The following is a 22,579-nucleotide window of genomic DNA, read 5'->3' as shown; positions in this document are numbered from 1 at the left end:
CTGTAGGCTGTGATAACTCGAGGCTGTGCGCACGGACGAGATAGGGCTTGCAACAAAAACCGTAAAATGAAACCGATAACTGTAGAAATATAATATTTTATTGACAAATGGAATGTTTTATTCAGTTTAGAATGTTATTTAAATAAATATTATATAAAATAAACATAAATTTATACATCAAACATTTGATTTTGTTTTTTAAAGTTAAGATTTGTTTGAATACCCTTGCTTCCATTGCCGTAAAATAAACAAATAACACTTATACGTAGGTACGTAGAGAGTATTATATTCCTTGTACTTAACATTCCAGAGGCGCACTTTTTGTATTTGTTTATTCTCTTTTAAAAATAATTAATAAAATTAACGTAACTTTACCAACGTTTTATAAGTTTGGATGTATCTATCAAATACGTAAGTAAAATGTGCTTTTTATTTACTTGTATTGTTTTTAAGGTTATATTTTTAGTAACTAAAATAAATGCATATCTCGTAACATGCCATGAAATGAGGTCCCTTCGCAAAGTAGTCGGAGATGCTGATGGAATATATAAAGAATCAGACATGGCTTGTGACAGGACATACACGAACAGAAAAAAGGATTATTTATATTTTTGTGGAGTATCTTAAATAAATAACTAATTTATAATTTTAGAATTATGTGTCTAATTGGTCTTATTGTTATTTTTAGGTCCACGCCGTCATTTGACTGACAGTATCCCGATGACACTTATCTCCTTCACAATAGCAGCCTCAACTAGAAAGAGAGTAGTCTCACAAAGATTTGTTGCCACTGAAGAGCACCGAGTAGAGACAGAACAAATTTTGATAGAGAATCAGACAACACTAGTTCATATCTTATAGCTAATGAATGAGATATGACTAAATTAAAGTCAGCCATTGTACGATTTAATTAAAAAAAAAATTAAAAAATGTCAAATAATTTTTATTCAATTAAATTTAAAATATTATAAATGGTAATTCTTTATGATTCTACCATCCATTGTGAAGAAGGGAAGAAACCTCAATTTTGGTTTTTAAAATACTAATAGATTTTACAATAATACATTTCTAAAAATATACACTGCCAAACATAACAAGAGTTATTGAAATTATTAGTTTAATCAAGTTCATTATTGAAAATATAAGATTAAATTATGTCATTTAATAGTCATTAGTAATTTTGAAATATAAGTTTCATCTTATATAATTTTCAAATAAAAACACAATTACAATAAAATTTTATAATTATAAACTTGTTTCAATTTCAAATAAATAATTTTTAATGAATATTTTTTTTAATTTCTTACTCCATACTAGTTATAATATGAATTAATTATAATAATTTTAAATTAAAATATACATTTACAACATAATATAATATTAATTTTAATTCACAGGTAGACAAAAATGTAACAATAAAAAAGTATTTGAAAATAGTTTTAAGATATAAGTACAAAAAGTATAGCTAGCTTATTTTGACTACAAAATTTTCTTTTGTGCTTCTTCATTTTGTATAGATGATGTAACTGCATCATATTATCAGCATATCACAAACAATACAGCAATACACTACTATTATTGTGGCTGTCCAAGGGTTTGTGTCATGCTACTAAATGAGTTTCAAAATCACCTGAAAAAAAACAAGTAATGTTAATTATTTTTAATTAGCCACATAGCCAATCCTGAATTTATGTGTGTCATGTTTTTTAAAACTATGATTTTGAAACAATTTTTTATAATAGTTTCAACCTGAATGCTAAATTTAGTGGTCTAATTTAACAAAAATTAATTGACATGAATTAATAATTTACTACATGTTTAACTAAGTTGGTTTCTTTCTAACATATTAGACATAGTTATTTTTATACAAAACCAGAGGCCACTAAGCTTATGGATCACCTAATAGGAAACGGTTACCATGATCCATGAATATTTGTAACACCAGAAGTATTATTATGCATACTAGAATACTTGTTACACACCATTATTAACTAGCTAGTTGTTCCCTACACAAACATCTGCTGACACAATTAAGCTTGTCTCAATAAAATAAACAAGTGCACACAATCATTGCAAAGTATTCTTTTTCCTGCTTTAAATTTATTTATGTACCTAATACCATCAATTAATAAAATTTAAGTTACAAACCTTTAGCTTTAACAACTCTCTGGAACAGGCATACATGGTGACAATTCTTTTTCTAACATATTGATTAATTCTTCAGAAAGTCGGTAATGATGAATATAATCCACATCACATAAAGTTGTTGATTGTCGGCATTTCTTACAATCATTTTCTATTTTAGCTTCTTTCAACAAATGGGTCATTACACATAAACGGGCAGCAATCGTTTTTAAACACAAATTGACAATTTCAATACAATTAATAATCACAGAATTCAAGAAACAAATAAATATATTAGATGAATACTATGCAAACAGCGTAGAAAACAAAGCTTTTGAGTTTGACATAAGAAATCGAGGCTGTAGGCTAGGCTGTCGGCGAAGGCGAGGCTGATTTTTGTTAGTGAATACCAAATACTATGGCAAAATGTCAAATCGCACAGCCTTGAGTAGTTCCCGTTTATGCCGCTCGTCTTTGAGCTCGTCTTTGGGCGCTAGTGTCGCGTCTTAAGAATTAGTGAATACCATTTCAATATTTCATCGCTGCGTCAAGGCTGATGTCTAGGCTGTTTGCTTAGAGAATAGCACTACAGTTCGGTATATAGATCCAATTGAGAAGAACTGGCAAGAAACTCAATTGAATTACTTTTTTTTTAAAGCCAGTTTATTTACAATGTATATTTATATAGGTGTCTATGTCTAACATTAAATGAAAATTCAGTGCATGAACAACTATTGCCATGCACACTCGTCATTCAAGTAATCGTTTAGTGAGTAATAGGCTTTGCTCAGTAAATATGATTTAACAGATGTTTTGAATTTATTTAAGGGTAATTCCAACATATCCTTTGGTATCTTATTGTAAATTTTTATACCTATTCCCATAAAAGACCTATTAACTTTTTCTAAACGATACTTGGGGACAGCAAGTTTGTCTTTAAATCTAGTATTAATATTATGAATATTGCTGTTTTTTGGGAATAAGTCAAGATTTTTATGAACATATAGAATATTTGAATATATAAATTGAGAAGCAACGGTGAGAATATTTGCCTCTTTGAATTTCTCTCTTAATGAGTCACGACTCTTCATACAGTAGATCGCTCGAACGGCACGTTTTTGTAATATGAATATATTCTTAATATCTGCCGCTTTTCCCCATAGTAATATTCCATAAGAGAGTAAACTATGAAAATAACTAAAATAGACTAATCTAGCAGTATCAGTATCAGTGTACTGTCTAACTTTACGCACGGCAAAAGCTGCTGAACTTAGTTTCGCTGCAAGGCTTTGAATTTGTGCACCCCATTGTGTTTTATTATCTAGTGTGATTCCTAGAAAGACAGTAGATTCTATAAATTCGAGAGATTCGTCATTTAATTTAATATTGCAATTAGTATTAAAACTTTTAGATAGAGAGAAATTAACACATTTTGTTTTTTTAGCGTTTAACATAAGATTGTTAGTTGTAAACCAGTGCAGGAGACGCCGCAAAGCACTATTTACATCGTCATAATTATTAATCATTCTATTAACTTTAAAAATCAATGAAGTATCGTCTGCAAACAATACTATGCCGCATCTATCCTGCATGGCATATGGGAGATCATTAATGTAAACTAGGAATAAAAATGGACCGAGAATAGATCCTTGAGGTACACCCATTTGCACAAGTGACCCGTCAGACGTAGCGTTGCTAATCTTCACTTTCTGTATTCTATCAGATAGATAAGATTTTATTAAATTTAAAGCATTGTCTTTGACGCCATAAAAAGCAAGTTTTTTTAGCAATGTATTATGATCAACGCAATCAAAAGCCTTAGAAAGGTCACAAAAAACACCTATCACATCCATTTTAGTTTCCCATGCAGCAAATACGTGTCTAAGCAACTCTGCACCTGCGTCTGTAGTTGAACGACCTTTGGAAAAACCGAATTGACTATTGTGGATTATTTAAATTGAAATAACTGACAAGTTGCATAAGGATTATTTTTTCAAAAATTTTACTGAGTGCTGGGAGTATGGATATAGGTCTATAATTTATTGGGTCACTCCTATCTCCAGATTTAAAAAGCGGTATGATTTTACTAATTTTCATTATGTTAGGAAATTTACCTTCATCTATACATTTATTGAAAATAAAAGCAAGAGAGGGCGCAATAATTTCCATTATACTATCCAGTATTTTAACAGATATACCCCATAGATCCTCTGTTTTTTTATTATTAAGTTGTTTGAATATTTTCATTATTTCTACTGATGATGTATGTCTAAAGTTAAATACAGCTGATGACTTGCTAACATTGTCTGTTAGTAAAGTTTCAGCAGCAGACGGGGAAGATTTTAGAGCCTGTGTCGTAATTAATGGAATATTAGTAAAATAAGATTCGAATGTATGCGCGACCTCTGTGTCGGAATTTACCAATTTGTTATTAATATTTAAAGCTATTTTGCTATTTTGAAAATTAACTTTTCCAGTTTCGCTATTTATTACTTTCCAAGTGGCTTTTATTTTATCTTTAGATTTAGTTATTATTTTACCTAAATAGAGAGACTTAGCTGTATGACAAACCTTTTTAAATATTTTCGAATAAGATTTTACATGTTCATGAAATAAGGGATCGGATATATAGCTTCGTTTTTCGTAAAGTTCGTAAAGATTAGCCCTAGACTTATAAATACCAAACGTGGCCCAGTCACAAAACTTTGATTTTACACTAGTTGAAAATGTTTTTGTTTTAAATTCACTGCTAGCTTCATGTTCAATTAAATTAAAAATATGTTCACATACAATGTCCGGGTCATATTGAGGTACTATGACACTAGATATTTTATGTTCAATTTTATTTTTAAAACGTGCCAAATTCTTTTGTGTTATTTGTCTGCATGTAATTGTTTGAGTCCCTTTGGATCCCTTAGTTTCAATTATAACTTTTTGTCCGTAATGATCAGATCCAAAACAGTCGAAATTCATTTTCACCTTTACTTCACAATTACAAAAAACATTATCTATACAAGTGGCAGAATTTCCTGCGACCCTAGTGGGTTCTAAAAAAAGATTGTGCAAATTAAATGATTTAAATAAGTTAATCAATCTTAAGCTTATTGAGCATTCCGATAATAAATCAACATTAAAATCGCCACATACAAATAATGTTTTATTCCTCCGTGCGACTCGTCTCAATGCTTCCTCCATAGCCAGTTCAAAAGAATCAAAACAAGCCGATGGCGGACGATAAACGCAAATTATTATACAAGTAACTAATTCTACGCAAGATAGTTCAATTGTTTGCTCAATAGAAATATTTACAATGTCTTGACGGTTTTTATATTCTACATCATTTTTTAAAATAATAATTGACCCGCCATGAATGGCATTGTTCCTAGCAAAAAAACTAGCTATATTATAATGTTCAAAAGGACAAATTATTTCATATTGTTTAAGCCAATGTTCTGTCAGACATAACACCCGTACATTGTTAGATTCTAAGAAAAGACTTAATTCTAATTCTTTGCTGGAGAAGCCACGAATATTTTGATGAATAATGACCATATCCTGTGGCTTAACCAATGTCGTAGATGTTAGTTTAAATTAACACATGTCACATTATTAGTATAATTACTAATATTACTAATTAAACCCGTTATACTACTTATAATGGGATCATAAATGTTATACGCTAGTAAACTAGCAATAATCTTTTTTTGTTTTTTAGGAAGATAAAAATTACCTCCCGTCATATAATAATTTGTAACAAATTTGTTACTTTCAAAATAAAATATATCATTACAATGATATGTCATCGAATAAATTAAATTATTTATACTATAAATGAACTTATTCTGTTCATTAGTCAGGGATTGAGAGTAGGGAAATGCGCATAATAATATTTTACCTATACCAAGCTCCACTATATTATATAATGATTTTATTAAATTAACTATATCAGATTTACGCATATGCAAACAATTCCCTAACGCTATTACTAGGGTCGTGTGAATATTATATTTTTCATTTACTATATTTTTTATAATCTTATATATACCTGATCCCGGAAAACAATTATTTATTACTTGTTGCGAGAGGCAGTTCGATAATAAACTACCTAAATCCTTGCCAAATTCATCTGAATAAACAATTGTTCTCCTGATGGTTTCATGTACAGTGCTGCATTTATTTACTTTTGTACTGTTTCGTGTGGGTAAACATGAAACGTCTGGCCCCGTGACGGATGAGATATCAATGTTCAACTGATTATGGTGGGACGGTTGGATATAGTTATCAGACTCTGGTGAATTACAGTGACATCTATCCGTAAGAGAAACAAACCGCTCCATGTTGTAGTTACCTAATTTTATTAAATTATCCAACTGATCAGAATATTCATGTATTTCATTCTTAGCTGATTCGTATTTCAAAGATAAATTGGACAACGAGTTCTCTAATAGTTTAATTTTTTGTGATAATTCATCTATTTCTAAATCTTTGTTATATATTTTTTCTTTACAATTATTTAATTCTATTGATAAGTCAATTTTTTGCTTCCTAGTAATAATTGATTTTAAACACTTTTTATGACTTTTCACTAAATTTTCTGATTTTCGAATAAATTTATTTAATTTTACATATTTTTTTAACTTCTTACTACTATTAATAGGTACTTTATTAGGACTATAGGAGCTTGGTGTATTTGTCAAATCTATGGTCACAAGGGGCAGAGCAGATGTTTGATCACTAGTAGTATTTAACATTTCTGTATACAGATCCATGGTCTCGTTATAACTACTCAACCGCCTGTGATCCAACAAAGATTTATTTTGTGATTGAACTTCCTCAAGGTGCCGCTCTAGATGAGTGATTTTCTGCAATGCTGACTCATATGTGTCTCTGCACAGATCATATTTATTTACAATTTCTTGAAGTTTTTCTTTTTCGATATGTAGAACTTCAAAGTCTGTACTGATCTTCACTAGGTCATTCTTCAGAGCCACATATTTATCAGACATCAACTTAATTTCAATCTCACTTTCATCTCGTTCCTGTAATAAGGCCTTATTTAATTCATTGGATTTTTTTAACTCTAAGAGTGTCACCTTGAGCTTAGCATCAAGATCACATGCTCTGCGGGACATCATTTTTAATTATTATGTTAAATATCTACGAAACAAGACAACAATGAATATTATTCAATAGAAGAAATACAGTGTTGAAAGTGCGCTATTTCCCTTCAATAAAATAATACAATAAATAATTTAATAATAAATAAATAAATATTGTTAGTAAAAACTTTAAATACCAATACTGTTACAAAAAAAATAATTAATCTTATATATTACCACTACAGTAAATATGTCTTAATTTGTCATATGATATCTAGCAATGGCTATGGATTACTAATATTGTATTGTTATTTAATAAAATACATAAGTTTAGTTTCGTACAGCTATTTGGAATATATTATCAATATGATAATAAATAAATTTTATGAGCTGTAATTATTGCAATAATATTTTATGTTAGTGGGTAGTTTTTTTTTTTTTTTTTTTTATATATCTCAACAACAACAACCGATCTTCACTATCGAATATTTGACTTTAATATTATTGTTTATTTGTAAATGGATATAGTAATAGTGAAGTGTAATAACTGTATTTAATTATTAAAGGAGTCAATAGAAATCCAAGACTTCAATTGTAAATTACCAATACTTTGACAGTTGGCGGTCCCACAAATTTTGTAACGTAGATTTTTGTCACAAAGAAATCACAGATTTACACACCAACAACAATCGACGTTACTTATGACCAAAACTCACTGATTATATACACTAGTATCGTTATTTCACAAGTAATAAATTAAAAACAATAAATAAATAAGAGCCAACTGACAAAGACTGTTATCGGCAGTGTTGCCAGAGAGAAAAAAAAGAAAAAAAGAAGATATAAATAAAGAGTCGAAGAGTTGCCACAATAAAAATAAGAATAAAAAAAATAAGGATTTAAAGTTTGATTTTTTATGTTTAATTTTTCAGGTAACATGGGTCACACCGTATCCGTATGATAATAAAAATAAAAACTTGAAGCTAGTTCCGGTGGGCACGAAAGTAATCGCCGACGGTACGTATATCAATCAATCAATAAGGGCTTCTCGTGCCCGCCAGATGTTGCATGGGCGGGCGAGGTAGGGGCCTCGGGGTATACCCCTCTACCCCGGCTTCAACTCCGGAGGCGACGACCTCCGGGTCGCTGGGTTCTTCAGCCGGCATACACTAATGGTCTGTGTATGCCGGCGTAGTGTCTTCGGTACGTATAAGGTTATAAGCAAATCAACATTATAATAGGGGGCGTTCAAGTAGTACGTAATATTTTTTATTTTTTTTATTTTTAACACTTCCTCTACTCTTATATGCGCCGTAACATTTTTCTGTGCATACACAGCGATATGGATTTTTTATACAACTTAGAATGGCAAACGAACTGACGGCCCACCTGATGGAAAGTGGTAACCGTCGCCTATAGACATGAACAGTACCATGTACATAACAGAGTTTCACGCGCACATAGATAAAAAGTTTTCTTGTTTATGGCAACACATTCTATCTATATAATGTTTGTCTATGACACCGATCCCATTCCAGCATTGGACATGACCAATCTGAACAACATCAACCAGGGCGTCAACGTTGCTAAGGAGTTCGCGAGGAACATAACGACGATGACAGCCAACACGCCGGCCGTGAGGGAAGCAGTGGTCAAGACACAGTACGACGCTGTGGTCACAGAGTGGTTCTTCTCCGAAATTGATGCTGGGTGAGATACTTTTAGATACATAGATATTATTTATTGTTCCTTATATATTCTTTATTGCACTTAAACAATATATGCGACGATTAGTTTAACAGCTTGTTAGCAAGGGAGGGCTTATCTCTGAAAGAGATCTCTTCCAGCCAACCCAGTGTAGTTGGAGAGAAAATAATTTAATTTGGGTAATCCAGTGCAGGAAAGGTACCGGTGAAAATAATGTAAATACAACAAACACTATTGTTAATAAATAAATAAATAAATAAAATATTAAATTTAATATTAAATAAAATATAATAAAATTCCCTCCGTAATATAACAATAGAAAACTTATTATAGATACAAACAATTACAACTTTTAGATGCATTAGTTTGAATGTACAGCGTGTACCAGAACTCAACGTCAAGCCAAATGATGATGAAAATGATGGGGTGATTGTAACCATCATGAGAGAAATAAAAAAAAAAATCTATCCTATGCAGTTTGAAAATTGTGGGCATTTGAGAAAAACCTATAAATTTGGTCAAACTGTAACCATTTTTCATTTAAACTTTGGAACCATAACGCTAAATAACGTTTCTAGAACCACAGTCAAAAGTGTCATTATTTTTAAGATTCTAGAAAACTTGGGGCAATTGTGTCATTATAATTGCCCTAAGTTTTCTAGAATTAAGACTATTTGTTAAACTGTGAATTCAAAATTTTCTAAATTTGTCTACTTTGAAAGGTCCTCCTTTAAAAAAATGTACTAAAGTGTCTTGTCGTTAAAAGTTCGCGCATTTAATCAGGATTGTAAGAATCAGAGAGAGACTTTGTACAAAAGTCGATTGCTTGGGTACCTCTGTCCCATTTGTTTCAACCGTAAAGTAGTTGTGTTTACATGGCTGTGTTTCAGTTTGAAGGGAGGGATATGGCGTGAATTTACAAGGTACAGTGGAATAACACCTGAGTCCTCAGGAATGGCAACGCATGGGGGGTATCATGGGCGAAACAGTATACTATGTTATGTGCACGGTACTGCTCATGTCTATAGGCGACGGTTACCACTTTCCATCAGGGGCTGTCAGCTTGTTTGCCATTCTAAGTTGTATAAAAAAAAATACTTGTTTGTTTCATACTAAAAAAAAAGAACGAGTAAAAAAATAAAAATCTCACGTAACCCGATCTTTGCTAACTCATTTTACTCACTTCAAATGCACCATATTAAAAAAATGTTGTCGACTTCAATTACATTTATTGTGATTAATTATTGAAAATATATATTTACCAAAATAAAAGGTATTCTATAGCAGTCAGGAATAATATACCTTTCTGACAGTGAGAGTATTTTTAAAACCGGATCAGTAGTTCCGGAGATTACCCCGAACATTCCAACTCACAAATTTAACCTCTTTACAATAAATATTATTTCATATTATTTTTCTTCTTTCCAGCTACGCGGCCGTGCAACAAGCTCCATGGATACTGCTAGGAGGCACAGTATACAATTCCTTCCTCGAGCGGCTTGTGGACGAAGTGCGCTCAGTGCCAACCGTGCCCTTCTTGATGAACAGCGCTCCTATACCAATGAATTTGTGGCAGAGGCTCGTCAACACCTTCTTTCATTGCATGATCACCATCACCGACTGGTTGGTAATAATTTTTTTTATACAACTTAGAATGGCAAACAAGCTGACGGTCCACCTGATTGGGAAGTGGTAACCGTCGCCTATAAACATGAGCAGTACCATGGACATAACAGAGTATGCTGTTTCACCCATGTTACCTCCCATGCGTTGCCATTCCTGAGGACTTAGGTGTTATTCCACTGTACCCTAAGTGTGCTTAGGTTATAAAGTATATAGATTGATAACGTAAAAGAGAGAAAATATAATAAAATATATGTTAGAGCGAGATAGACAGGCTGGACAATACCCTGTAACCTAACATTACTAACAATCCCTTCCCCCCGGGATTGTGGTGTTATGCCTTACCCTGTAATTTCACTACTTATCTTAGTCTTCAAACCGAAACACAACCATGCAAACACAACTGCTTCACTTCAGTAATGAGGATTAATAGCCCCATTGCTAGCAATATACCCTGTCAGGCCGACCTCCTCGTGGTTCCCCCCGGAAATCATCGTGATTGATTTATTGTTAGATTCGTCACGGTGGGCTAACTGACCTGCTTCATCCTCACCTATCATTCTTCACTGGTGCCCCGCCGGTGTATACCGATAGCGCAGGTGGGGTTACCATTCCATTATCATCCATTAAAAAAGTACTGTTTAGCATATTTGTAATTTGTTCAAATAGTCAATCTCATTCAAAACTTCTGTCACTGGGACCAACTGGAACTTGCTCTGCGGTCGATCAACTGTCTGACTGTTGACAGATAGCGTTGCGGATGTCAGCTCTCTTTAGTCCAAGTCGAATTGTATCTGTTAACAAGAGTCGATGTAAAATTAGACGAATGATTTGAACGTGTAATATGTAGATAGTATTAATGATTATAATTGGTGAATTATAATATATTCTTTATTGCGTTTGAACAATACATGTAGCGATTAGTTGAACAACTTGTTAGCAAGGGTGGGCTTATCTTTAAAAGGGATCTCTTCCAGCCAACCCAGTGTAGTGTATATATATATATATATATATATATATATATATATATATATATATATATATATATATATATATATATATATATATATACACTACATTATTTTTACCTTACCTTTCCTGCACTAGCTACACTGTGCTGGCTGGAAGAGATCTCTTTTAGGGATAAGTATATATATACATATATAAAAGTGCATAATATTATCATGTATTATTAGTTAAAAGGTGAGATATCAATCTTTTCTTGAAGGAAGTAATGGAAGGACTATCCTGTATGTCAGCAGGTAGCCTGTTCCTCAGTTGCGCAACTCGAAATGAGAAGGAATTTCCAATTTATTCTTGCAAAATAAACTTATTCTTTTCAGGCTTGAATATTTATCGACATGTGAGAGATACAACGCCTACTTCTCGTCTCTGGCAGCCGCCCGTGGAGTGCCGCTACCACCACTATCGGAAGCAACCAATAACGTGTCAATTCTGTTGGTGAACTCGCATCCGTCGTTTGCGCCTGCGCAGCCGGTCCCACCCAATGTGATAAACGTCGCTGGCTACCATATACCTGAGGATATTCCCCCTCTGCCGAAAGTAAGAGACTGTTGAGTTTTTACAAGTTTTTTAACTTTTTGTCCAGCAGTGGACACGTAACAGCTGCAATAATGATGATGATATATAAAATCCGGAATTTTTTTTTTTTTTTTTTTATACAACTTAAAATTACTCTTTCAGGACCTGCAAGATCTACTGAACTGGTGTGTTGCTAGACACTAATCTCCGTAATCCCTTTTCCCATTGAGACAATGAGAAATTAGGAGTAAATGTTAGTTGCATGCACAATGTTTCTTCACGCTAAGTCCCTTATAGGGTAGGTATAAAGAATCCAGTGCTACAGGCGTCTTTTTTTTATACAACTTAGAATGGCAAACAAGCTGACGGCCCACCTGATGGAAAGTGGTAACCGTCGCCTACAGACATGAGCAGTACTATGGACATAACAGAGTATACCGTTTCGCCCATGATACCTCCCATGCGTTCCTGAGGACTCAGGTGTTATTCCTCTGTACCCTATAAATTTACGCCATATCCCACCCTTTAAACCGAAACATAGCCATGCACACACAACTGCTTCACGGTTGAAACACGAATGAGACAGGGGTACCCAAGCAATCGACTTTTGTACAAAGTCTCCCTCCGTTTATCACATCTCGCACATCTCTTGCTCCATATACTTAAAGCGGATGATGTTAAGAGAGAATAATATTTGTAGAATGTATAATGTAAACGTTTATTAATACAGTAATAATAGTAATATAATAGTAAAGAAGGAGAACAATAGAAAATATAAAAAAGGTATAATATTAAGACGATATGTGTGCCGTGGCGCCAACAACAACATTCTTTTTTTGCATATACGCATGCGCGGCCTGCGCGCGCAACCCGTAGTCGCCGAGCGCCTGCGCGTCCTGCGCGCGCATAGGTACATCAAACAAGCTGCGTGCGCGACCGACCGTATTACATATATATATAAAATATTTACGCTTGTCTGCGTGTTTTTACAAAATAAATAAAATATATAATTTTATAAGTATGCTACATCACCCCCTCCAGAGACCGTCTCACGGGCGATAATATTTAGGGAAGTGAACAGTACGACCTGATCTCGTCTTGCGGATATCATTTCTTCCAGTTTTGTTAGGCGTAGTGTGTTGTGGCGAATTTGTGGAAGAAGTGTTTGTATTGTGTGTTGTGTTATGATTGTTTTGTGTGTGATTGCTTGATGATTGATTACTAGATGTGTGTGTGTCTGGTGTGGTTGTACTCGTGTATGTGTTAATGTCATGCAATATGTAAGCTGGCTTTATTCGGTTTATAGATACTGTGACAGGGTTATTACGTAAAAGTATTTTGAAGACTTTGTCTGTTCTTTCTAGTACTTCGTGTGGCCCAGTGTAAGCAGGTGTTAGAGGTCTGCGACAAGTATCGTCCCGAAGAAATACGTGTGTGGCTGTTTTGAGGTCTTTATATACAAAAACAGATCTTTTGCCATGACACGATGTGGCTGTGGGCTGTAACCTTTTAGCGAATGAACGTATTCGTGACAAATAATCAGTTACATCTGGGATGGTACTTTCCTCGTATTGAAAGAAATCTCCTGGTAGCCTAAGTGTTTCTCCGTATGTAAGTTCGGCTGATGAAGCATGAAGATCCTCCTTGTATGCATTCCTAATCCCAAGCAGTACCAAAGGGAGAGATTCCACCCAATTAGAATTGGCATGACAAGTAATTGCTGCCTTTAATTGTCTATGAAACCTTTCTATAAGGCCGTTGCATGAAGGGTGATAGGCGGTCGTTCTTCTATGTTGGAAACCGATGAGTTCAGATAATTTTTTGAACAGGCATGACTCAAACTGTGCACCTCTGTCGGTGACAATAGTATGAGGACAGCCAAATCGAGAAATCCATCCATTTAGTAGAGCCTTGGCCACTGCTTCAGCTGTGATTTCCTGGAGTGGTATTGCCTCAGGCCAGCGAGTGAATCTGTCGATGGCTGTAAGGCAGTATCGATATCCTTGTGACAGTGGCAGAGGTCCAATAAGATCGATGTGAATATTACTGAATCTCGATTTCGGAAGCTTGAATGTGCCCAGAGGTGAAGAGACATGACGAGTGACTTTTGATCTTTGACAAGCCAAACAAGTCCTTGTGAATTCTCGACAGTCTTTTTTCATCCCTGGCCAGACGTACTTCTCTGCCACCAGTTTGGAGGTAGCATTTACTCCTGGATGACTAAGCGAATGAAGAGTTTCGAATATTCGCCGGCGATACTCCATTGGAACATATGGTCTCACAGCATTGTTTTTCTCATCGCAATACAGTTCAGACAGTGTACCTGGCAGTTTAATCTTTTTTAGATGTAGTGATGTGTTGCTGTTCAGTAGCAGCTGTAGTTCTGGATCGGATTGTTGTGCTTTCGCTAACAGCTCTAAGTCCACTGGTTGAACTATTTCTTCTACTCGTGAAAGGGTATCAGCTACTACGTTATTCTTACCTGAAATGTACCTGATATCTGTTGAAAACTGCGAAATGAAGTCTAAGTGTCTGAACTGTCTTGGAGAGCAATTTTCCTTTCTTGAGTGAAAAGCGAAACATAAGGGTTTATGGTCTGTATAAATAATAAAGTTTCGTGCTTCTACCATGTGTCTGAAATATTTGATTGTTTCGTATATTGCCAACAATTCCCGATCATATGGAGAATATTTTCGTTGGGTTGAATTTAATTTTTTAGAAAAGAATGCCAGAGGTTGCCATCCTTCATTTTCTTTGTACTGCTGTAGCACTGCACCTATTGCTGTGTCAAATGCGTCTGTAACGATTGCTAACTTAGCCTGACAGTCTGGGTGTGCTAACAGAGCTGCTTTACACAGTCCCTTCTTGCAGGCCGTGAATGCTTCGAGTTCCTTTGGAGACAATGTGACAGGATGAGAGCCTTTTACCGAGCCTACTAATAAAGAATTTAAGGGGTTTTGGTATTGGGCAGCATCAGGAACGAATCTCCTATAAAAATTAAGCATACCCAAGAATCTCCTTAGTTCCCGTATTGTTTTTGGCACCGGAAAGTTCTGTATAGCTTCGACCTTGGAGGGAAGCGGCTTAGTACCATCAGCAGATATGAGGTATCCTAAAAACTTTACCTCGGTAGCACCAAACACGCATTTCGAGGTGTTAATTACCATACCGTATTCGCGTAGTCTAGTAAACAGCCGTCTTAGATGGTGCTTGTGCTCCTCTTCATCTTTCGAGAAGACTAGGAAGTCGTCCAAATAAGCGAATGTAAAATCAAGGCCTCTCAGCATCTCGTCCACGAAACGTTGAAACGTTTGTCCGGCATTACGAAGTCCGAACGTCATGAACGGAAATTCATAAAGACCGAACGGCGTCGTGATCGCGGTTTTCTTGATATCCCCGGCGCTTACAGGGAAATCAATGGTAGAGAACACTTTGCAGCCTGAGAGATTATGGGCAAAGTCCTGGATATGACGTATAGGATATTTGTCAGGTATTGTTCGTGCGTTTAACATTCTATAGTCGCCACATGGACGCCAGCCATTATCTTTTTTAGGTACAAGATGGAGTGGTGAGGACCAGGACGACTCGGAAGGTGTACATATACCATTCTTAAGCATTTCAGCAAATTCCTGTTTAGCTATTTTTAATTTGTCAGGAGCTAGCCTGCGTGGTGTTGATGAAACTGGCGGGCCAGGAGTTGTACGTATGTGGTGTACAGTGTTGTGAGTGGGGATGCGGTGTGTACCATGTGGACGAGTAATGTCAGTATATTCCCTAAGTATACTGTGATATATAGACTCATCCATGATACTTTTTACCGAAGAAATGATATCACAAGACTGAGCAGGCGAAGCCGGGGTCGCGAGGGTTGTATTGTTATCAATCAAGCGTTGGTTCCTGCAATCAACAACAATATTAAAATATGATAAAAAATCGACACCGATTATCGCCCTTGTTACGTCCGCAACAACAAATCCCCAAGCGAAGTCACGACGCAAGCCTAGGTTTAATACTAAATGTACATAACCATATGTTGCAATTGTAGTGCCGTTTGCTGCACATAATTGATAATCTGATTTTGGTCGACGTTCTTTTAGATAAGTACGAGGGAAAACACAGAGGTCACTACCCGTGTCCACTAGAAATTGCGTCTTCGTTTTCTTATCTGTCACAAATAGGCGACCATTTGTAGTGCAATCGTTGGCCGCCATTACCGATTGCCCGTTGCGTTTCCCGCCAAAAAATCGCAGGGTTGAATGCATTTTCTAGCTTGATCACCGAATTTGGCATGGTACCAGCAATTGGGGTACTTCTTATGGTTTGAAGCTGATCTTGATCGAGATTGTGATCTTTTTCGCAATCGGTTAAATGGTTGACGTTCGTTATTACGAGATATTCTGTCTAACCTTGTAGTGAGAGCGGAGACTTGTTTTGTAAGCTCTTCTATTTGCTGGTTTAGGTGATTACCAGATACCAGATGTTGCTGCCGATGTGGATGCTACTTGCAGAATTGGAGGTACAACGTCATGTACCCTGTCTGCCAACTCGGCTAGTTCTTTTAGTGAGGCTTTCGGTTGTGATGCAATAATTGTCTGTGTACTTGCTGGTAGACGACTGGTCCATATAGTACGTAAAAACTCTTCCGGCACCCCAGGCCCAGCAAGATTCTGGAGATGTCTGACGAACTGAGAAGGTTTGCGATCACCAAGCTCTTCATGAATGAGGAGTTGTTTAACCTTCTTCTCTCTCGATGCTGACAATCGTTTAATAAGTTCAGTTTTAAGTCTGTCGTATTTGTTAGCCGTCGGTGGGTTTGTGATGACATCTTCTACTTCCGCTGCATATTGTGGTTCCAATTGGCTTATAGCGTAGTAAAACTTCGTGGAGTCTGCAGTAATGGTGGCTAGTTGAAATTGCCCCTCTAATTGTGCAAACCACAAAGCAGGTTTTTCAGGGTAGAATGGAGGTACCCTGACTCCCACACGGCAGGATTCCATGTTCTGTGCGCCTGGCTCCACGCTCATCTTGATATTCGTGAACAGTTTGAGGTCACCAGTGAAGCGAATGATGTTAAGAGAGAATAATATTTGTAGAATGTATAATGTAAACGTTTATTAATACAGTAATAATAGTAATATAATAATAGTAAAGAAGGAGAACAATAGAAAATATAAAAAAGGTATAATATTAAGACGATATGTGTGCCGTGGCGCCAACAACAACATTCTTTTTTTGCATATACGCATGCGCGGCCTGCGCGCGCAACCCGTAGTCGCCGAGCGCCTGCGCGTCCTGCGCGCGCATAGGTACATCAAACAAGCTGCGTGCGCGACCGACCGTATTACATATATATATAAAATATTTACGCTTGTCTGCGTGTTTTTACAAAATAAATAAAATATATAATTTTATAAGTATGCTACATACTTTCATATATTTTGTTGCTTACTCTTCTTCTTAACTCTTCTTTATTCTTACATTCAATCCGATTACGGCGATACTTGACTCTCCTCTCAAAACAAGCCTCATGATTACGAAATACAATTCCCAGGATCTGCAAGATTTATTGGACTCGTCGAAACACGGCGTGGTGTACTTCAGCATGGGGTCGGTGCTGAAGTCGGCCGCCCTTCCCGAGCACATCCGCCGCGGGTTGATACAAGTGCTGGGAGAGCTGCCGTACACGGTCCTGTGGAAGTTCGAGGAGGAGATCTCCGGCCTACCGAAGAATGTGCACGTACGGCCGTGGATGCCACAGCCCAGTATCTTGGGTGAGTTGGTTTTGCTAGGACATCATTCACTGGAGGAATTTGAAATGGCAAATAAGCTGACGTTGCACCTGGTGGAATGTAGAAACCGTTGTCTATAACTAAAATAGCCTTACCTTTGGAACAGAATATACCAGAGAGCCTTTGAAATTAATGTAAGTCACATTCAATAATGAAGTACTGAAGGGCAGGATATGGCAATGAATTTACAGGGTACAGAGGAATAACACCTGAGTCCTCAGGAATGGCAACGCATGGGGGGTATCATGGGCGAAACAGTATACTATGTTATGTTCATAGTACTGCTTATGTCTATAGGCAACGGTTACCACTTTTCATCAGGTGGGCCGTCAGCTTGTTTGCCATTCTAAGTTGCATTAAAAAATACTATAATGTAGTACCGCGTTCGTGATTCACTGTTGATCCCAAAGATTGACTGGTAGAAAATGTTACTAGCATTAAGTACGCCTTTTGTGCCTTATTTTCTTTTGGTCAATAAAGTGAATTAAATTCAATTATTGATTCTACCATCAAGCATGTGTTCTTGCATGGTTGTTCATAAATATACCACTTCCTGGATGGAATGGTTATTGTTAACAGCCCTCATAATGGAGTGTGGTATTTACCCTTCAGAAATAGACATGAACATCACCATTACCTGCACAATAGCTCTCTTGCATTACCATTCCTGATTACTAAAATGTTTGAAAGTATTAAGGTCTTGGTTTACATGCGACGTAATTTGTTCGATATATATTTTTTTAATTAGGCATGTGGTCCCGATATAGAGTAGGCCACCCCTTCCTTTCCCGTGGGTGCCTTAGGACGACTAAGGTGGGCGAGAGATGGCCAGCAACATCCCTCTTAGAACACCTCTAAAGCCTGAATGCGGTTACCAATCCGCCTGCCAAGTGTAACAACCACTGGCAAATCCCCTAAGAGAAAGGCGTATGTGGACAGTTAAAGGCTGATATAATGATTTTTTAAATATCAATTTAAAAAATTACATGGTCCGGAGACGTACGTATGAGTCGTGAGAAAAAACAATGCATAAAGGATACCATGAGAATTCTGTGGAATCCGTGATACTGTTCGTGTTTATAGGCGATGGACACCTTTTCTTTCATAACATAGAAGGTAAACGAGCATGCAGCTCACCTGGTGGTAAGTGATTACTATAGACAGCGGCCCATAGTCACTCGCAATAACGGAAAATTTTCTGGCGTATTACCGGCCTTTTAGGAATAGTACATTACTGCAGCGGCCAGCAACTGAGGCATTGATGGACGAACTTGCAAATGTGGACAGAGAGGTATCCGAGGCACACTTACGTGAGTCCATCAATGCCTAGTTGTGGCCAAGGCTTGTATAATACTTTTCTCAAACAATGCGCGGAAATTAAAAACACAATTTTACTTTTTAAGTTCAATGACGAACAATAATAATTTTTTAGGCGCCATAATGTTCCTTTGTTTTTTTTTTTCAATAAACAGCTTTCTATTTGCAAGCCAGTTCGAAATTTAAATAAAACCTCTTATTAGTTACCTCCTTGGTAGCCATTTTTTGAAGTAAAAGGTCATTTCATTTTTAAATTATAGGACAGATATGAGTTTACATAATAATTTATCTGGCCGCAAAACACGACAGATATGGGTTTTTATACAACTTTTGCCGGCCGCTGCCCGCATGTATCTGGCCAGTACGGCAATTTTGATTTATCTCGAAGAAAATTGTCAAAATAATGCTCACATTTCCAAGCAAGTTTGAGAAAAGAATATTGTCTTTTTTTTTGAGGTTTCAATATCGTAAATGTTCCGAAATACTGCTGCTGGGAGTTGGTTTTATACTTTGGTTGTGCATGGGGTATCAGATGGGAGAAATGGTAACACATGAAATATAACATTATTGAAGATTCTGTGGTATGCATGATTGCCTGCTGTTCATGTCTATAGAACAGAGATTACCACTTTTATCAGGAGTTTATCAGGTCAGCTTGGCTGATATTCTAAGTTGTTGGAGTGAGCAATATATAGCAATATCTATATATTTTAATTACAATATCTATATACGAATATTTTAAAAGTTTGTTATCCAAAAAATAATATTAGGTAACCAGACTTTTAACATATTCGAAAATAGATATCCGACAGGTATGGTCAATATCAAAATGGATGATGACCTTTTTCCGCCATCACTGTCCAGAGGAACCCACTATATAGATATCGGATCAGTATTCATATTGTCCATGTCTACTAAGTTGCATAAAAAAGAAGTAATTTTCTTCAAATTCACACACGTATTCTGACTGAGAATTCTAGTAAACAGAGGTGTCAAAACTTAAAGTATACATTTCCTATTCAGCCCATTCTAACGTAAAGCTGTTCATCACACACGGAGGTCTCCTCAGCACCTTGGAATCACTCCAATATGGGATACCACTATTAGCTATCCCAATGTTTGGAGATCAGCCCGGTAACGCGGAGAGAGCGATCCGAAACGGATACGCACGGAAAATCAAGTATGGGGACGATGTTGCTGACCAGCTGAGGGTAGAACTGAAGGAGATGCTGAATAATGACAGGTGAGATAGTTAGGTTACATTAAAAATAGAATCTGAATATATAGTCTACTAGCGACCCGCCCGGCCCTCCGGCCGGTACCGCCGCAACCGCTATGCCCCTGCATTTTAAATTTGTAATATCGTCGAAAATATTCATTTAAACTACATGCTGTAAAGGGCCATATTGATCTATATTAAATGTACAATATATTAAAGCTACTTAATTGGATAAGGATAAATATTGTATTGTTTAAAATCACTTCGTAAATAAACTTTTATTTCTCATTAAAAGTAAAGGATAAAAAATGTTTATTGTGGGTTATCCTTAAGAGATAGACATGTACCATCGCGGACTTTTTTGTAGACCTTCTTAAGGTGTACAATACTGTAGTACATTATTTTGATCTATCTCGTCGGGTTCAGCCAGCGTTTGCAATGTAAGCGCAAAAAATTTGTTTGTATGGTAGAAAACGCTACTAGATTTGACTCCGCCTTTTGCCCCATATTTTATTTTGGTCAATACAGTAAACTAAATAAATCAATAAAAATGTACAACTGCTTTAAAAATTGACAGATAATTGTCATATTTCATTACAAATGTTCTTAATTCTGTGACCAATTATGAGTTTTATGTCACTGTAAAGGGCCAGGGAAGAGTTCTTTAGAGCGTATTGTTGCCGTTTGCAGGTACTACAAGCGCGCGAAGTACCTGTCGCGCCTGTTCCGCAACAGGCCGGTGCCACCCAGCAAGCTAATCTCACACTACGTCGAGCTCGCCATCGAAACCAAAGGTGAGGGCGGTGACTGGGATTAAACAGACGATGTGAACGTATGCTACTTCGTACATGGTAACCTAATCATATGAATGAAAGGTAACAGTGAGTAGCGCTGGCAACACTGAAGCTTGTCATTTTTATAACTTGAAATGGTATATAAGCTGATGATCCTCCTGATAGTAATCACTCATCACTTATTAGTATGCTGGCGGGGTATCAATAAAAGATGTTTTTTTTTGCTGGGTGAAAATGGTATGGTAACCCCGCCTGCGCTAACGGGATACGCTGGCGGAGCACCAGTGAAGGGTGATAGATGAGAATGAAAACAGGCCAGTTAGCCGGTCGTGATTAATTCAACAGGAATTAACCATGATAGTTTCCAGGGGGAGCATATGTGAATGATATTGATAGTGTAACTAAACATTCCCGATGCAAAAGTGTTTTAACCGACTTCAAAAAGAAGGAGGTACTCAATTCGGTTTTTTTTTATGTTTGTTACCTCATAACTCTATCAATTATACATTGACTTGGAAAAATCTTTTGTTATCTAGATACATATATTTATACAAGTAAATTGGTTTCATAGGAATTTTATCAAAATTAAAAATGAAAATTATAAATAATATTTAAAAATCGGTTTACTTTCTAAATTAAAATAACTGGGTTTGCTACAATTGAAAGCCTCTTACGACACCTACGGGTACAGAGGAGACGGCTCATTCTATATCGGGACCACACGCCGATAGATAGACGTGATTACCATTCCATTATCATCTATCAATAAAGCATAGTGGACATCACTGTATACACTGTGCCGCCCGTATTGCAGGCGCGCACCACCTGCGGTCTCCATCGCGGCAGTACGCGTGGTACGCGCGCTGGATGCTGGACCAGGCCGCGCTGCTGCTGGTCGCCCTCTACCTCGTGTACAGGCTCGCGCGGGCGCTGCTCTCACTGTGTTGTGGGAAGAACAAACAGAAAATAAAGAGAAATTAATGAGATTGTATTTTGATAAATATATTGATTTTTTTATCATATAATATGTTTTATTTTATCCCACGCCTGCTTAGGGAGTGTATTTTATTTATTTAATTATTTACACTTTATTGCACCAAGTAAAAAGAGAAATAACAAATACAGTAAATACAAAAAATACATACATACACACACATACATATATAATATATACACAATTAAATATATAATGAGGAAGGGATTGTTATTAATGGGGAAGTTAGTCCCCATTGCTATCAATATACCCTATCAGGCCGACCTCCACGCGATTGCCCCTGGAAACCATCATGACTAATTTATCGTTAAATTTGTCACGATGTAGCCCGTCGTGACAAATTTAACGATAAATTAGACTAATTAAATTAA

General features: G+C 36.1%; 1 protein-coding gene across 1 annotated transcript in view; it reads left to right on the top strand.

Moving 5' to 3' along the window:
- The window catches only part of LOC113510129 (UDP-glucosyltransferase 2-like), a 36,204-nt gene extending 13,965 nt beyond the window's left edge, over window positions 1-22,239 (top strand). Inside the window, exons 3-10 of the mRNA XM_052898239.1 lie at window positions 8,156-8,240; window positions 8,762-8,933; window positions 10,359-10,553; window positions 11,897-12,116; window positions 17,647-17,866; window positions 20,225-20,444; window positions 21,111-21,214; window positions 22,029-22,239. Of these exons, the coding sequence (XP_052754199.1) occupies window positions 8,156-8,240; window positions 8,762-8,933; window positions 10,359-10,553; window positions 11,897-12,116; window positions 17,647-17,866; window positions 20,225-20,444; window positions 21,111-21,214; window positions 22,029-22,195 (1,383 nt within the window). The 3' untranslated portion in view covers window positions 22,196-22,239. The remainder of the gene's footprint in view (window positions 1-8,155; window positions 8,241-8,761; window positions 8,934-10,358; window positions 10,554-11,896; window positions 12,117-17,646; window positions 17,867-20,224; window positions 20,445-21,110; window positions 21,215-22,028) is intronic.
- The last annotated feature ends 340 nt before the right edge of the window (window positions 22,240-22,579 follow it).

The sequence above is a fragment of the Galleria mellonella genome, unplaced genomic scaffold (genome assembly GCF_026898425.1).
Source record: "Galleria mellonella isolate WM207_F2 unplaced genomic scaffold, CSIRO_AGI_GalMel_v1 utg121, whole genome shotgun sequence".
Lineage (NCBI taxonomy): Eukaryota > Metazoa > Arthropoda > Insecta > Lepidoptera > Pyralidae > Galleria > Galleria mellonella.
This window is presented reverse-complemented; position numbering and strand designations above follow the sequence as displayed.